This window comes from Nansenia antarctica, assembly GCF_963989245.1.
Source record: "Nansenia antarctica genome assembly, chromosome: 8".
In the NCBI taxonomy this organism is placed as follows: domain Eukaryota; kingdom Metazoa; phylum Chordata; class Actinopteri; order Argentiniformes; family Microstomatidae; genus Nansenia; species Nansenia antarctica.
Genome location: NC_137678.1, coordinates 50,208,983 through 50,225,671, shown reverse-complemented (window position 1 = coordinate 50,225,671; position 16,689 = coordinate 50,208,983). Strand labels below are relative to the sequence as shown.

Sequence of the window (16,689 nt, the reverse complement as noted above, 5' to 3'; positions counted from 1 at the left end):
GCTGGAGGTACTCGAATGGCTTTTTGGTGGTTTCGGTCTTAACTTTGACCCACCCCCGTTCCCCTTCATGAAAACAATGTTAACATGTATTCATGTTTTTACATTTTCATGTGGATTTTTGTTTTGTGTTTCTGTTTTTGAGACTAATTCTCCTGATCCCGGTCCCTCCCAAAAATCATTCAGATGCATTTCAGTGTAACCTTTTGTAAGTGCCTTTTTTTTCTCCGATTTAGGCGTTACCATGGAAATGATGGTTGTCATGGCAACCAGGCGGCACAGTATGACTCATCATCCTGTCTCCGTCGCCTTAGAGACTAGACTGTAAAGTGTTTTATTGCAGAAGCCAATAGCAGGCAATTAGTTTTCCTTCAAAGCTGTTGAGGATGACACAAAAATAACAAAATCATATGTCAAATGTTTAACATTTAGATCTTTACAGTACAAAAGAGCCGTTTTCTTAAATAATTGCTGCTGTCTTCCTGCACAGGTTTAGCAGGCTACGGTTCTGTACAAAGGTCATCATAAAGATCAATAGCCATTGAGAGCACCTTTTAAGCATAGCACCTAACACACACTTTCACAGGCACACATCATTTCTCAAAGACAAGCAGATTTACAGGCAGCACATTTTAAGTTAGCAGAACGTATTCAAATAGACTTTCTAATGAATGATTCATTACTCCCAAGAGTTAATATTTATATAATATCATATTTTAATATTAATTTATTTAAGCTGTTTTTGTGGACTGAGATGAAGCTTTCCCCTGAACTAAAAAGCACCTTTGGTGGAGATTCTCAATGGACCTATCGCTAAGCCACGCCCCCTTTGAAAACTCGGACAAACAAACAACGCTTCACTGACAGTGACTGACTGACCGACCGTGACTGAATGACATTCAATGACTTACAATGCCGGGAGTTGGCAAATTTCTGATTTCTGATTTACCACAGCAAGTAATAGACTTGAAGCTTTTCTAATAGTCTAATAGTCTAGAGCTTTTCACCATCAGTCACTGGCGGATGGGGGGGCATGGGGGGCGACCGCCCCTCCTGGTGCCCCCACAGTTGAAAAACGTCTCTCAACATATATAAATGAGTTTCTTCGACATGTTGACCTGTATTAGCGAGGTGTACTTCGCTGTCCTCTGGGTACATGACAAAGCTGTCAACGTCAGGAGGCGGGGAGGGTCACGTGTCGTTTGTTTTGGCCGCGCGGCTCAGCCAATCGGAGCAGAGACCGTTGGAGTTCAAACCCTCTGCGCGTGCTGCGGATGACAACTTGCGCCCAGATAGACAACGTTAGCCAAGCCGCCTCAGACACTCACACACACGGTCTGAACACAGTAGGATTCTGTCTAGAACTCTTTTATGTAACGTTTTTTTTCTCCGGTTGACTTGGATCTGGGGAAACATGGAGGACCAGCGGAATAGATTCGAGAAGCTGTCAGAGAGGCCTCCTCTCCGAGTAGCAGGTCATCGTACTCCCCCCGCGCTGAGCGGCCACCGCTGCGTGGCCGACAACACCAACCTGTACATGTTCGGAGGGTACAACCCCGACTACGCCGGGCTCAGGTACCACTTCAGGTACCACTTCGCCACGAGCACCTGGCAACAGATCCGCACAGAGGGCTACATCATAGAGCTGGCCATGTCAGCCGTTCTGCACGGCAACAACCTGCTAGTATTCGGAGGCACCGGGATCCCGTTCGGGGTGAACAACGGCGGGAACGACGTCCACGTCTACAACGTCAAGTACAAGCGGTGGTCGCTGCTCAACTGCCGAGGAACGAAGCCCAACAAAATATATGGACAGGCCATGGCCATCATTAACGGCTTCCTGTATGTGTTTGGAGGAACCACAGGGAACAACTACAGCACAGACCTGTACAGGCTGGACCTGACCACCAGGGAGTGGATCCACCTCAAGCCCAACAACCCCCTGCCGGGGGAACGGTACAGGCATGAGATGGCACACGACGGACAGAGGATCTACATCCTGGGAGAGACCTCCTGGACGTACTACCCTCTGGACAAGATTCACGCCTACAATCTGGAGACCAACTCGTGGGAAGAGATCGCCACCAAGCCTCATGATCAAATAGGGTACCCGGCTCCTAGGAGAGGTCACAGCTGTGTGCAGTTAAGAAACGACGTGTTCCTGTGCGGCGGGCACGACGGGGAGCTGATCCTGGCGGACCTGTGGAAGATGAACCTGCAGACGTTCCAGTGGACCAAACTGCCGGCGGTGATGCCGGAGCCCGCCTACTTCCACTGTGCTGCCGTCACCCCGGCTGGCTGCATGTACATCCACGGTGGCGTGGTGAACATCCACGAGAGAAATCGGACTGGCTCCCTGTTTAAGATCTGGCTGGTCGTGCCCAGCCTGCTGGAGCTGTGCTGGGAGCGGCTGCTGAAGGCCTCCCCCCACCTGGCCCAGCTCTCCACCGTGCAGCTGCTCAACCTCGGCCTCACACAGGAACTCATAGAGCGCTTGAAATAGGGGAACGGACGGACGGACAGAGAGACGGACGGGATGGGAGGAGAGGAGAGGAGGAGGAGAGGAGGAGGAGAGGAGAGGAGAGGAGAGGAGAGGAGAGGAGAGGAGGAGGAGAGGAGGAGAGGAGAGGAGAGGAGGAGGAGAGGATTTATTTTGAAGAACAGAAGTGTTCTTCTGCCTACGTAGCCCCGCCTTAAAACCAAAAACAATGGGATGCCTTTTAATATAACATTTAAAAAAACAACTCCTGCTGATTTGGAAAGGTACCGAACTATATTATTAACAAATTAGATAAAAGATATATGTATGTACTGCAGTAGAATGATGTGAACAGGCTAGACGCAGCCGCTACCAGTGGAGCTCTCTGCTGCTGTGCTAATGGCTGCGTTCGTTAATTCGCTCTGAGAGCGCCGGAGCGCACACTGGATTCAACGTCATAAAGAGACCAAGTCATTTGATTGGACAAGAGGCATTGCATGAGTGCTGATCAGATTTCCAGAGCGAATTTACGAACGCAGCTAATGTTTTTGTTGTTAACTGACAGAAGTAATTACAAATAAGTATTGCCGTGCAGTGTGGAGGGTTGTAATGACAATTCCCTAACTTTTGTTCAAATTCTTGCAGTTCTAAAGAGAGCGACAACAGCAACCCCAATAACAATGGAGCTAGAAAGAAAATCAAATGTAAGTTTCATTGAACTAGCTAACATTGCCTTTGTGAAATACACTTTTAAAGTGTCATGAAACTGTCATATTCATCAAAAGTTCTGATGCTACAAATAACGTTCTCCTCGTCTTCAGCTGGGAGTACAGCAGTGAAGTCTCGATACCTGCAGCCTGCAAAAGCACCTCTTTCTAAGGTAAGATGTTTTAGTTCATGACTTGTCTCATTAATTACCTCTAGGCCTATATATGCTTTTTGTTTTTGTCATTGGTTACGAGAAACTACAACCCTTTGGAGATGTTGCATTTTGAGATAATGCATTTAGCAAATCTAGTCTATTGCCTACTGTCTGAATTTATAGTAAAATCTCACAAAGCATTGAATTGATTCTAACATATCAACATTCTATCCGGTTGCATCCCTCTGTCTGTCCACAGAGCAGCTCACTGACCAATGAGGCCACCAATGTGTTGCCACCAAGGCCAGCCTCAGAAGCCGGGTGGGGTTAAACCACGGATGGGCACTCCCCCAAGACGCTCAATGGCGCCTCAAAGTCTTCCAACTCGTACGTCATGAATAAGTGATTTCCTTTTAAGTTTGTCCATACCATAACCCCTGACAATAACCATGTTTATGTTTACCATTAGATCAGATGATGACTTTATTATCCGCAGTATATTTTGTTTTGAGGCATTGTGTATAATAAGAAAAAATTTGTGTAAACAGAAAGTGAGAGAGACAGAAACACTATGCTTATTTGATGTTCCTATATTTTGGGCATTGATGTCATGCTATGATCCCACCAGGGGGGTATTCCGTCAACTTTAATAATAATATTATGCCCACCATTATTGACCTGTGGGATATTCCATCAACGTCGCAAAAGCAAAGTCCTAGATTTTCCTTTAGCGACGTTGATGGAATACCCCCCAGGTCGATAATGGTGGGCATAATATTATGAAAAGGTGTTTGGTTTGTGAGCGTACTGCCATTCACTTAACCCTGTTTATCTTTCAGCAATGATGTCCAGCCTACTTGAGACTTCACAAATGGGACTAAGTGTGCACAATCTTAGACGGCCACGTTAAGCGCCCAGACTTTGATCTTTCAATCATTAGAGGTAAACCCCATGCATTTTCGTTTCATGGCACTGACAACTCTTAGGTTGTGGGTTTGATTCCCGCAGGGACCATATATTCGGAGAAATGTATATGCACTCACTGCAATGTAAGTCACTTTGGATAAAAGCGTCAAATGGCATATATTATTATATTATAGGACAAAATACCTCTTTTACAAGGGAGACAGGTATATTTCACTCTAATTCAGGTCATGAAGGTGATTGATGAATGTGAAGTGGTAATAACACCCAGTCCCATGCTTTTCTTTACCTGTTTTTCAGAGAAGACAGTGTTACAGAATGCAGGAGAACCTCAGAGGAACAGCGAAGATGAGAAGAGAATTGTCGAAATGCAAACATTCCTGTTAACCTACATCACAGCCAAGGTTTGAGGAAAAAACGATTATTGTTTTGTCTATTTTCAAGACAGCCAAATGGGACAGCGTCATGTGGTCCACTGTGGCTCAGTTGGTAGAGCATGGCACTAACAACGCTTAGCTTGGGGGTTTGATTCCCACTGGGAATCCCATATATACTGACATGTATGCACTCACAGCTAAATGGCATATATTATATATATTATTATCGCAGTAGATGTTATTACCTTCAGGACTCTTATCATGATGGACTGGTGTTTGAAATCAGATGGAGAGTAACACAGAGAAGTTGAAGGCACAAGCGGAGGGGCGTATCCTAGCAATGACGGAGAAAGAGGAGAAGCTACGCAAGCAGGTCCATGAGAAGAAGCGCCAGTATCTTCTTCTGGAAAAGCGCAAGCAGATGAATGACTTGCTGGATTTGCAGGTCAGAGGCCTGTTTCTGAGCCGTTTGATTTCTCTCCCATGGCATTTTGATTTGACTTAATGTCAACAACTTGTGTTGAACAATTGTGTTATCGTCTTTTTTTTGTGTATCTTCAACTGATACTAAATGAATGATTTGTGATTGAAGTGGCATTGAAAAGGTTTATTGAAACATCCAAGTCTGTCATCAGCTCCAGGCTTTGATGAGGAATATGTGTGTGCTCTATTGTCCTCAGATCGCAGCATTAACTCCTGTGGCTGCGGCTGCCCAGCGCTTCACAGAAGAATACAAATCCTTTGGCACAGCAGTGGACACCACCCGCCATGAGCTGCCTGTAAAGAACCTCCACATTGAGGGGGACAGAAGAGAATTCCTGGGTTGGTTTAAGTTTATTTCCTTCAGTCAATACAGCAGAGTTCAGAGCATTTGATAAAGAAAAAAAAACAACTGTGAAATGGAATCCTGAAGAGGGTCAAGTTTTCTACACGTAAAAAAGGCGATTGTCTACAGTGTTTGTGGTCATTCCTGGTGACCATGCCTGTGATGAAACCCACGGTTCTTCTCGCCCTCTCAGGTAAAGCGGAGGCGAGCCTGAAGGAGAGTGAGGAAGTGTTACAGCAGTGCAGCCTGGGAGCTCTGCATGGCAACGCCACGTCTGCTGAGTGCCTGAGGGGGGTGAAGACTGCTGCCCAGGACATCAGTGAGCAGCTCTCAGGGTATGACCACAGAGTATCAGTAGAAATGAATGAATGCTTTATTTCTCTTTTTGGAAACTTTTTTCGTCACAGATAGACATGCATACATTAGTTTTGTCACTGCTTAAGTTAGTCTGTTGATGTGACTGGTAACAAACAATTGAGTCCTGGTTAGTGAATCTTGTACTTTAACTTGATGATTTTTTGGCATTCAAATGAAGGGTATGTGTTTAGCCTTTTGGTCTCTACTTTGCAAATGTTGCAGACTAAGCCTAGTTCTGACTGATACTTTCAACAGAAAGAATTAATCTTCATTGTGTTTTAATCTAGGACTAGACAGTCTAGGAAACCAGCGCTTGATGATTCATTTGTGAATGGAATCTAAGTAAATTGACACTATGTGAAAGAAACGAGGAGGATATGAAATGAATGACTTGTTGTGATGTGACTTTGGTGTTGGTAGCTCCTCTGACCGTAGGGTGTCCTTCCCCCTCAGGGAGTTCTCAGCACTGCAGGAGCTGTCCTCCCTGGTCAGCCGCCAGACGGTCCACATCCAGCAGTCTCTGGAGGAGGAGCAGCTTGGCCTGACCAGAGCACAGGCACTCTACTGTCCTGAACATTGAAGAACCTTGTGAAGAACCTTGTATAGAATGGCTATGAATGAATGAATATATTACTTTTTTGTAAATTAAAATATTTTTTAGCGTGCGGCTCTCTCTAATTTCTTAACTGTTTGTCACTTGGGTCCAGCGACCGGAGGTATTTTTATGATATGCGCATTATTATGATGTCTCTATAAAGAAAACTTGTTTTGTAAATAAAATAAATCCTAATTGACTTCGGTTTCAACAACCTGTATTATTTGTTTGCAAATGCTTTTTACTCAGAAGTTACTACCCTGTTATTGTTTAAAACATAATCAATCCATCAATCAATGTTGAATAATAATCAATTAATTTATCATAATGTTTTAAACTCTTTCACATTTGTTACTTCCTCTCCAAACATGGCTAATTTTTATTTATTATTTATTTATTTTAAATGAAGGCCTCCTTTAGGCTACAGGTTGTAGCAACACCTCCCTCTAGGGGGGGAATACATACAGAAGTTGATGCAGGCAGAGAGAAGATATATATGGGCAGAGATCTGTGCCACTAGAAACTGAATTTGAATTACTGACATTTGAATTTGAATTGCTCATTTTTAATACTTACATTAAAAAAATGAATTTGAATCACATAATTTGAATTTGTATTGTTTAACTCTGTTTTTCAATTCATTTATTCAAGTTAAACAATACAAATTCAAATTATGTGATTCAAATTCATTTTTTAAATTCAAGTTGAGCAATTCAAATTCAAAGTCAGTAATTCATATTCAGATTCTAGTGTCTCAAGTGCCCTTTTGAGTGGCGAAAATTAGAGGACGTGCCCTATTGGTGCCCCTACAATGGTCTAAACTTGACCATGTGCACTGATGGGGTCCCATGTTGTGCAGTAGGTGCCCTTTTTTTCTTTTCGCCCCTGCCCCTCAAACAGCCTGAGTCCGCCACTGCCATCAGTTATTAGCGAGTTTGTCCGAGTTTTCTGCCTGTAGTGACTTTTGCTGTGATATGATTGGACAATTTCTATTTTTGGGCGTGGCTTAGCGATAGGTCCATTGAACATGGTGTTTTAGTCCAGGGACGCAGTAGGCTTGATTTAGGTCCTAGAAAGCAGTGGCGGCTGGCCAATAGAGGGCGCTAGGGCGCCGCCCCCACCTTCCAACGCAGCCCTACTTCCTTGTTGCTACTTGTAAAAAAAGATTTTTAAAAATAAACATTATTTATTCATAAAATGCGGCTGATATTCTGTCGGTGCATATCAGCATTAATTAAAAATCCTCCAATACAATAAACATTTTATCTGTGTGTGTGTAAAATTCACTGTGAAAATACATAGGGGAGAAGTCGGGGCGCCGGCCGAATGGCAGTCTATGGCACTGCAAATACTTTTGGCTTACACGTGAGCTGTAGCAGCGCTCCAATTGGCTGTCTCCTATTTCCCGGCCGGGGCGCAGAAAATTGCGCCCTGAGCATGCGCAGATTATAGGCTTACCTAGGCTGCAGCCTAGGGCCACTACCACTAGGGGTAGTAAAAATAAAAAAATGTGTGAGACCTGAATATCCGGTTGTTAAGTCTGACGTCAAACGTGACGTTTTGCAATTTCCGGTTCCAAACCAGAAATTCTCCGCACCAGAATACCAGTGTACTACAGCGGTAGAATGACAGTTTAATCATTTTTTAGACTCGGATCTATTCATACAACAAGGGACACAGCACTTTCCCGTTTTCCCCATATTGTCAGGGTATTTGAGCCTCGGAAAAGCGCTATATAAATATAATTTATTATTATTATTATTGCGGCATTTCGAAGACAGCGCCTCAGCCAACTTTGGACCCGGAAACACGTCGCGACTTAACAACCGATATTCGGACAGACAACAGGACAGCAACAGAGAGACAGACAACAGGACAGCAACAGAGAGACAGAACTGAGGTGAGGTGAGCAACAGAGATAGTTCAGGATGATAACAAACAGTTCAGTATGACAGAGATAACTAATAGAAAGACAACTGTATGATTATAGAGTTTACATGTTCAAGGAAACATTGTATGATAATAGAAAGGTACACTTTAATTTAATTAAAGAAGTAACAAAGAACACATTTATTATCACAATTGCATTGTGTTCCATGTCTTTCTCCATTGAATAAATAATGCCTAGTTGAATGGCTAAACAAGACAACTGTCTGGACAGTACTGCTAGAATTATTCACCTTACTGCTGCACAGATAGACAAAGGGTATAAGTCCATTCTGTTAACATTAGGTCTACTCTGCTAACAAAGACTATTCCAGTTGATTTGTCAGTTGTTATTGCATTATATGCAGTTGCATTATATTTTTGTTGTGTTTGCTACAATCTGATTTGATTGTTTTTTGGCCAATGGTCTTGTACCATAAAGGTAAGGACATAGCTACCGTGAAGAAATTCATAATAAGTACCTGTTGTCTTATTAGGAACTGTATTGTCATGGCACAGAATGGACAGGGTCTCTACTAATTTGAGCTGTGACAAAGTCAATCTGTGTGCAGCTCTGTGACTGTGTGCTGGGTGGAAGTGAACACAAATGTAGCCTCTTCCACTAGACCCCATAGAAACAAACAGCAACAGTGTAGCTCAGGGGTGGAGAGTGAGACCCTAAATGCTCTTCCTTCGGTTGTGGACCATGGCTACTATGTGGTTGAGGTCCAAGCTCTTCATCATCACGTCCATGAATTCGTCGTCAGTGCGAGCCCCCCCCACAAACTCGTCCAAGGAGAGCTCCCCTGCAAACATAAGGCCACAATTAGAGGAGCAAAATCCATGTTGTAGGACAGGAAACAGAGGGCCACCAGCCGTTCTACAGTATCTGTGTTCCCTTCTCCGAGTGAGGTTAGGAGTAGGGTCATTGGTCATTCTGTTCATGACATGGTTAGTGTGTTGATTTTTCTTGCTTCTAGGTTAATGGATTTACTTCTTTTTTTTTAAAGTAACATACCTGATGAATGCAACAGCACTTGATTGCTATTTATTGATTGATTGATTTGATTATTAGCTGATTTATTACATCTGATCTCAGCAAGGTGCTGTTTTAATTAACCTGTTCTTATCGATGCTATTTTTCAGGTTTTCTGCTCGAAGTCACATGCCCACAGTGAATATAGAATATCTCCACAATCACAAGGGCCTTCATAATGATCTGAATCAACATATATGTTACTGTGTCAGAGTAAATAGAGCTAGAACATTGTGAAAAATCTCAGATTCACTCTCCGCCTAAAAAAACTACAGCTTTTAGAGTGAATATCAGCTTGGAAACCTGACCGTATAGCCTGTTCGTAGATCAAGGAATGTTTGAGCTGAAATTCATTGAACCAAAACTCTAAAAGACGCCCACCGTCTCCGTTGATGTCAATCTTGTCGAACACCCGGTTGGTGAAATCCTCTGCGCTGACGGACTGGCATTCAGTCCCGTTGATCGCACGGATGGCCTGAGGAGAAAAAAAGCCAGAATTAACCTGCCTTTGTTTGATCAACATAAAACAGCCTACGTTGCACAGCCCTGGCTATCTGATGACAGTATCTACCTTTATGATGTTGAGCAGCTCGTGTCGATCGATGCAGCCATTGCCGTCCACGTCGTACAGCTTGAAATACCAGCGTAGTTTGTGTTCCAGTTTACCCCGCATCACCAGACTCAGAGCAGCCACATACTCTATGAAGTCGATGTAACCGTCCTGTCGAAGCAAGGCAAGTTTATTTGTAGACAATAGTTAATGGAAAAAAGACATTGATAGAAGTGTTTGTGTTTAATCATAACTGGTGCAAAACATGAAGGTTTTTAGCTTAGATTTAAATATTTTAAGGGTTTGGGCCTGTTTGATTTCTTCAGGGAGTTTTTTCCAGGAGCATGCAGCAGCGTGACTGAAAGCTGCTGCACCGTGTTTTGTTTTTACTCTCGATGAAGCCAGTAAAAGAGCGGTCAAGAAATTGTCAAGAAATGTTGAACACTCTCACAATGTAGTTGTCTAGGGGTCCTAGGAAACAATAGTTTGTACGAATGCTGCGTGGGCTTAACCTGCGTGACCATGAGGTCGTTGTTGGTAGCGAGTAAATTGTTTAATACTGCCTAATAATCTCAGATGTCTTCAGATTATCTCAGTCAGATCGAGGTAGGTGAAACTGTAATGCTATGCTAACAGCTTAGCATGGTCTATATATATCCAGTATGGGATTATCTCCACACTGATCTGTGCCAGGGGTGGCAACACAAGTGACCTGAGAGCATTAGTTACAACCCCGGAATTGTTCCCTGGTTAGACGCACCTCCCTCCCTGCTTTACCTTGATACCGTTTCTCCACAGACTCTACAATCTTAGTGCCTAATTGAAGACACGGTACCATTTTCACTACATTAGATCATACTCAGTCAGTCCTACCACACTGCACCCTTTTACACTACCTTTACACTAACACTGTCATTGCTTTGTTATTACTTACTGCTTTATCACTACCGTATTATATTGTATTGTTGATTTATTGATTTAGAGCTAGATTCATGAAGCATTTCACTATATCTCTTATGCGATGTACATGACCAGTATGATTTGATTTGATTAGATTTTTCTACTCTGTCTGTAATTCCATTAGAAAGACCAGGCAGTGTTGTACACTATACTGTCCACAATTACTGACATTTCAATAGCAGCCAGTCACACAGCTCTGCCCCTATAGAGGAGTCATCCAGCGCTGTCCCTATGGCATGAGTGCCAGTGGACATTCTTATTGGCAACCTCTAATACAGGTGCACCTAATAAAACTGTTCAGTACTGTTGATACAAATGGAAAATCAGGTGTAGTGCTGAGGCACAAATGTGTACATTTCAAGCCTGCAAACTGCGACACTTTAAATGAATGTGCAATAATACTATGTGCATACTATAGCTGCTGTTTCTGGCACCAAATAGAAAAAATTATGATGGTTTAATGCATAATCAGCCACTATGGATGCGCTTCGGCCTACAATAATATAAAGATGAAATGAAATAATTGAGATACCAGTAGACCCTCTTGGTGCTGTCTCCTGGAGTGACAGAATAGCTATCGCACCACAAGGTATAAATACCCCAGGGATAATCCCAACGCTAAATCAAATCACTGCATTTTATGATTGAAGCTGACAGGGAAACTAATTATAGCAGTGTTAATATTGAGCCAGGCCGCAGCTTGACAACTTCATCTTGTTCTAACCATTATAAACCCTTTGGATTGAAGGGTACTATATATAGGGTTCTGTACTTGTGACCTTGTCAGTATATGTTTCCCCACCACACAACTTCTGATAAACCAAAGTTTGGTTTGGTTTGGTTTTGTGGAAACCTGAGTTTTAAGAAATAGAGAAACATAGTGGACCCACTTACCCCCTCTGTAGCTTGGTTGCTTTGCTGTCAGCATTGTTGGTAATATGGAGGTACACGCACACTCTAGTGCATTTACAACACAGACTATCATTTTCTCTTACACACCTCTGTTAAAAAGATGTCCACCCCCCCCCCCCCTTTCTTTTTACCCTCCTACTGTACCTACTTCTATTATAGTTAACTTTCATGCATTGTTTCAACATTCAGCAGCAACCCAACCATAATGTAGCCTCTGCTTACCTTGTTCATGTCAAATGTCTTGAACATCTGCTCCACGTAGGCGTTGGCCTCGTTGTCAAGCCCTCGGAGCCCAAAGAACTGCTTGAACTCGTGCAGAGTGAGCTGACCTGACGGGCACTCGGTCATGAACTTCTTATACCAGAGGTGCATCTCCACGGCCTGCAGGTCGTCCACGGTGCTCGCTGTAGAGTTTCCCATGTCTATAGGTTGATGCCGTGATGTATGTGAGACAGCTAGAGCCAGAAGAAGCTAGAGCCAGAAGAAGCTAGAGCCAGAAGAAGCTAGAGACAGAAGTTGAGGAGTCTCCTTGACCTAAGGTAGTTGCAGTACACTAGTTTTTGGAGCCCAATTGGTCTACTGTGAAGCAGCAGAGCGTATCGCTCTTCACAGTCACTCAATAGTGGGACTGGGAGGGTGTGGGCGCTGGCCAGGGGCTATGGTACCAGGCTAGGACCGGCCACGCCCTCAGTGTTCTTGTCTCTAATCACCGGCTGTAATCCAGATGCAGCATCAGATAAACGGCTTAAGGTGCCCAGAGGAAGACTGTCTACCCATGGCCCTGGAACAGGGACATGATGACTAACACCGTGGTGTTCCCCTCCTGCTTTGCACTCGGGGATGAATGATGCAGTGTTAGTCATAACACATACATAACATCTGAGGACTGAGAGACTGACAGCATAGATTTATCCAAAGGTGCTTTGGATAAAGGTGTCTGCTAAATGGCAAAAATGTAAATAAACAAGAATGCATGCTTATAAGAAAGGGTGATCTTATTTTATTGTTTAAATAAGAGAAAGAAAACACTTCTACACTGACACCTTTCTACCTGGAAGTGTGAAGAGGGGTTGTCAGTTTCAGTGCTAGAGTGACGAAGTTCAACTTAGATGAGCAAACATAACATTTCAAACTGAAATATATTCAAATAATGCTTTTGGATACTGTAACAAGATACTGTAACAAGTTGACAACTTGTCACAAATATTTAGACATTTCTTAGCTACATACAATACATTGGGCCGGTTTCAGAGACAAGGCTTAAGCCTAGTCCTGGACTAAATCACACTTTCAATGTAAAATCTCCATTGAAGATGTTTTTTAGTCTAGGATTAGGCTTAAGCCTTGTCTGTGAAACCGGCCCATTATGTTGTTCACAGTCTGGGACCTAGGTATCTCTACCATCAAATCTCTCCCAAGTGGCGGCTGTGGCGCAGGAGGTAGAGCCGCCGTCTAATGATCACAAGGTTGGCAGATTGGCGGTTCGAGCCCCGGCTGGCCACATGTCGAAGTGTCCTTGAGCAAGACACTGAACCCCAAAAGTTGCTCCCAGTGAGCGGGCCAGCGCCTTGCATGGCAGCTTGCCGCCATTGGTGTGTGAATGTGTGAATGTGTGAATGAGAGGCCGTTGTAAAGCGCTTTGGAGCAGCTTTGGAGCAGCAAAAAAGGTGCTATATAAGTGCAGTCCATTTACCAAGTGGGTGATTCTCAAGGGCTTTAGTGTGGAACATGGACAAGTTGCTTTCCTGTTGCTATCCTGACCAATATAGTGGTCACTTTCTGCATAAAAAGTAGTATGTGCATCACAATGCCAAATCTTTTTATTTTTCATAAATCTCAACAAGTCGCAGGTTTAGCACAATGCACAATACAGCACTCATTCAACTGTGGTCCTAAATAAAACATTGGCACATCATTCAACTTGTCAGCTATAATTATAGGTTCTTACTTATATACTAAGTAAGTAAGTATTACTTATACTACAGTAGTGTATGCACGTAGTACTGAAACTAACAGAAATATATAATAGTAGAGGAACAATGGTTAGTGGTTCTTAAGTGCTTGTATATGAGTGGTTAGTGTCTTCAATAAAAATGTATTTCCTTAAGTGATTATTTTGGACAACGTAGAATGCCTTTCACAGTTTCTACACGTTCCTAATTCAAAGATGTTTATATAAAAAAACATGTTTTCTACATATGCTTACTCTACATGAGCAAGTTTGTTACAAATGATATTACCAGAATGTTGGTTCAAATGACTCATACACAGTGTAATTCAAATATGAGAAAAGTCCCATACATACTTAATAATAATAATAATAATAATAATAATAATAATACATTCAAATTTCCTGTTTGTGGTAACATTCCCTGGTGACCTAGATATACTATCTATACCAGCGGAGGCTGGCGGAGGTAGAAATCGGAGGACGGGATGAGTGGTTCCATTCCATGCATTACAATGAGCCCATCCTTTGATTTCTGCCTCCACCAGCCTCCCCTGGTTGATATTGACAGACAGTGGCGGACTCGGGCTGTTTGAAGGGCAGGGGCGAAAAGAAAAAAAGGGCACCTACTGCACAACATGGGACCCCATCAGTGCACATGGTCAAGTTTAGACCATTGGAAGGGCAGCCAATAGGGCACGTCCTAATTTTTGCCACTCAAAAGGGCAGACGTTTTTCAACCGTGGGGGCGCCAGGAGGGGCGGTCGCCCCCCCCGCCCCCCCCCCCCCCGAGTCCGCCAGTGCTTATGCCTGAGTCTTTCTTTGATTGTTTCCTTCAGTTAATGTTTTTGGAAAAGCTTTCTTGTAACTCTGAATGTCCACCTTGTCATTGTAGCAGCTATATACAGGTATATATAGGTATTTACATGGCCATAGAATACATAGGCCTATTTCTCTTTAAAAACAGCAGTTACAAAAATAAAATAAATGATGATGATGATGTCAGTGTGCACCTCCCCTCCTCCACCTTTGTGCACTCTCTCTCTCTCTCTCTCTCTCTCTCTCTCTCTCTCTCTCTCTCTCTCTTTCTCTCTCTCTCTCTCTCTCTCTCTCTCTTTCTCTCTCTCTCTCTCTCTTCCATGTTTGTTCTCAGTAGATCAGTGAGGTCTTGTTGCTTCTTCAGTTCCTTTTGAGACCCCTTTACAGGTAGGCCTATAGGCCTATACAACGTCTTGGCTGTTGCCCATGCATTCCAGTAAGTACTGTTTAAGCCAGTTCATACTCCCGTGGGTTAGAGACTCTTGAATCTGGTCACTTTGATTCTGTGTCTGGGCCAGGGGGGCAGATCTCCTTGGTAATCCCATTGCTCCTTTTACGCCACCAGTGCAGGTGTCTGTAGATGGAGTCAAACACAGACGCGGTGTGTCTTGCAAACATTGTGGTCCACTCGATCACTGCGATCACCCAGCTCACAGATCGGACAACAAAGACCACAAACACTGTGATGTAGTGAGCAAGCAAGACAAGGCTCCTTCCCAATTGTCTGCCATGGTTCAGATTGACCCTTAGGTCATGTCTACAAGCCATCCTATTATAAACTAGGATTAATCAGGTAAAGCGGGGTATGTATATGAATAGAGAAGCGAAGCGAGCACTATCTGACAAAAATGTACATATTTTGGCTCCTCATGTGCACATTTTGCGTTTTGTTAAATGTGAATGTCCCTAAGACACGAAAAACACAGTTGTAAACTTATAGACGCCCCCTTACTGGTTGCGCAGATCCCGACTGGCCAATCAGATGCTGAGCAGGGTAAGTTTGGTTTCCGGGATGTTTGATGATGTGGCTATGCTCAGAAAACCAGCCGAGGAAATAATATCAAATTAAAGGCTGAAAACACGTATCTGAGAAGCACTCATACAGGTTAGTCCCTTGCTCTTTCAACCAACCAGCCAAGCATTTTCCAAAATTGCACTTCAGAAAAGCTGCCATGAGCTGGAAAAAAAATCAAGGCAGGAGCGATGTTTTTGATTGAACCTCCTTGGAATGTTAGCTGCTTGTTTACGAGACAACACAGTAGCTATGTGCTTGTTAGCTTGCTCTCTGTTTGTCAGCTGATACCTTTTTTACGACAGCACCAAGCAATACTATTACCGTCATTAATCGTAACCCGACGATGAAGCGTCTTTATGCATGATGATTAGAGACATCACTGTCAAATGTCCAGAGAGTAATCCGTCCATCTCTACAATACTAGTTATTTGCTCTACAGAGCTTTTAGTGAAACAAAACGAAGTGACGCAGCCGCAGTCGGATGTCCGTATTGTTCAGGAGTGTTCGGTTCTCTCCGGTAGCGCTCGGTTATGTCCGGTAGCACTCGGTTCTCTCCGGTAGCACTCGAACTCCTCAACGCACTCGAACCCAAGTCTCACACTTTAAGTGGGACCTTGGGCAACAGAAGATGTATCATTAGTCACACTGGGTCTCATTATACAACTGCTCATGCATGCAATTATTGACTTTGAGTGGGCGAAACATAACCAGTTGGGTTAAGATGTATTCAAATCAAATCAAATCAAATCAAGTTGTATTTGTATAGTGCATTTCTCACAAGATGCGACTCAATGTGCTTCGCATACTGACAGAGCCGCAAGCAGGCAAAGGTAAAAGTACATAACTACACTGTGCAGCCAGGAAAACTCCCTTGCAGCCCTCTACTCACAGAGCGACTACTACCAGTTTGCTTGCCTATGTATTGTGATTCTTAGATACGTATCTGTCATCTGGTTCAGCGACTATCACATTAGGACAAACATGTGAGGCAACAATTACAGGCTGTTGCCTTTATGTCACATTCTACACACTCACACTCATGTGAAGCAGCAATGTTGTGCTGCCTGTCTGTTTGATTTGATGATGGATTTGAAAACGGAGTGTGC

General features: G+C 43.4%; 4 protein-coding genes across 4 annotated transcripts in view; 3 read left to right on the top strand and 1 right to left on the bottom strand.

Annotated features, from left to right (window-relative positions):
* Positions 1–1,411: 1,411 nt before the first annotated feature.
* On the top strand, positions 1,412–2,500 carry LOC308163519 (kelch domain-containing protein 10-like; the record flags this gene model as incomplete). The annotated part of the gene is made up of 1 exon (XM_080537695.1): positions 1,412–2,500. The coding sequence occupies one exon, from the start codon at positions 1,412–1,414 to the stop codon at positions 2,498–2,500; it is 1,089 nt and encodes a 362-aa protein (XP_080393821.1).
* Positions 2,501–4,925: 2,425 nt separating this feature from the next.
* Positions 4,926–6,402, top strand: LOC308163517 (HAUS augmin-like complex subunit 8; the record flags this gene model as incomplete). The annotated part of the gene is made up of 4 exons (XM_080537693.1): positions 4,926–5,084; positions 5,320–5,461; positions 5,659–5,800; positions 6,276–6,402. The coding sequence occupies 4 exons, from the start codon at positions 4,926–4,928 to the stop codon at positions 6,400–6,402; spliced, it is 570 nt and encodes a 189-aa protein (XP_080393819.1).
* A 2,619-nt stretch (positions 6,403–9,021) lies between these two features.
* guca1aa (guanylate cyclase activator 1Aa) lies at positions 9,022–12,221 on the bottom strand (the record flags this gene model as incomplete). The annotated part of the gene is made up of 4 exons (XM_080537463.1): positions 9,022–9,149; positions 9,761–9,854; positions 9,951–10,100; positions 12,024–12,221. The coding sequence occupies 4 exons, from the start codon at positions 12,219–12,221 to the stop codon at positions 9,022–9,024; spliced, it is 570 nt and encodes a 189-aa protein (XP_080393589.1).
* Positions 12,222–15,011: 2,790 nt separating this feature from the next.
* Positions 15,012–16,689, top strand: part of golgb1 (golgin B1) — a 24,669-nt gene continuing 22,991 nt past the window's right edge. The window contains 1 exon segment of the mRNA XM_080537692.1: positions 15,012–15,673. The gene's annotated coding sequence lies outside the window, so the exon portion shown is untranslated.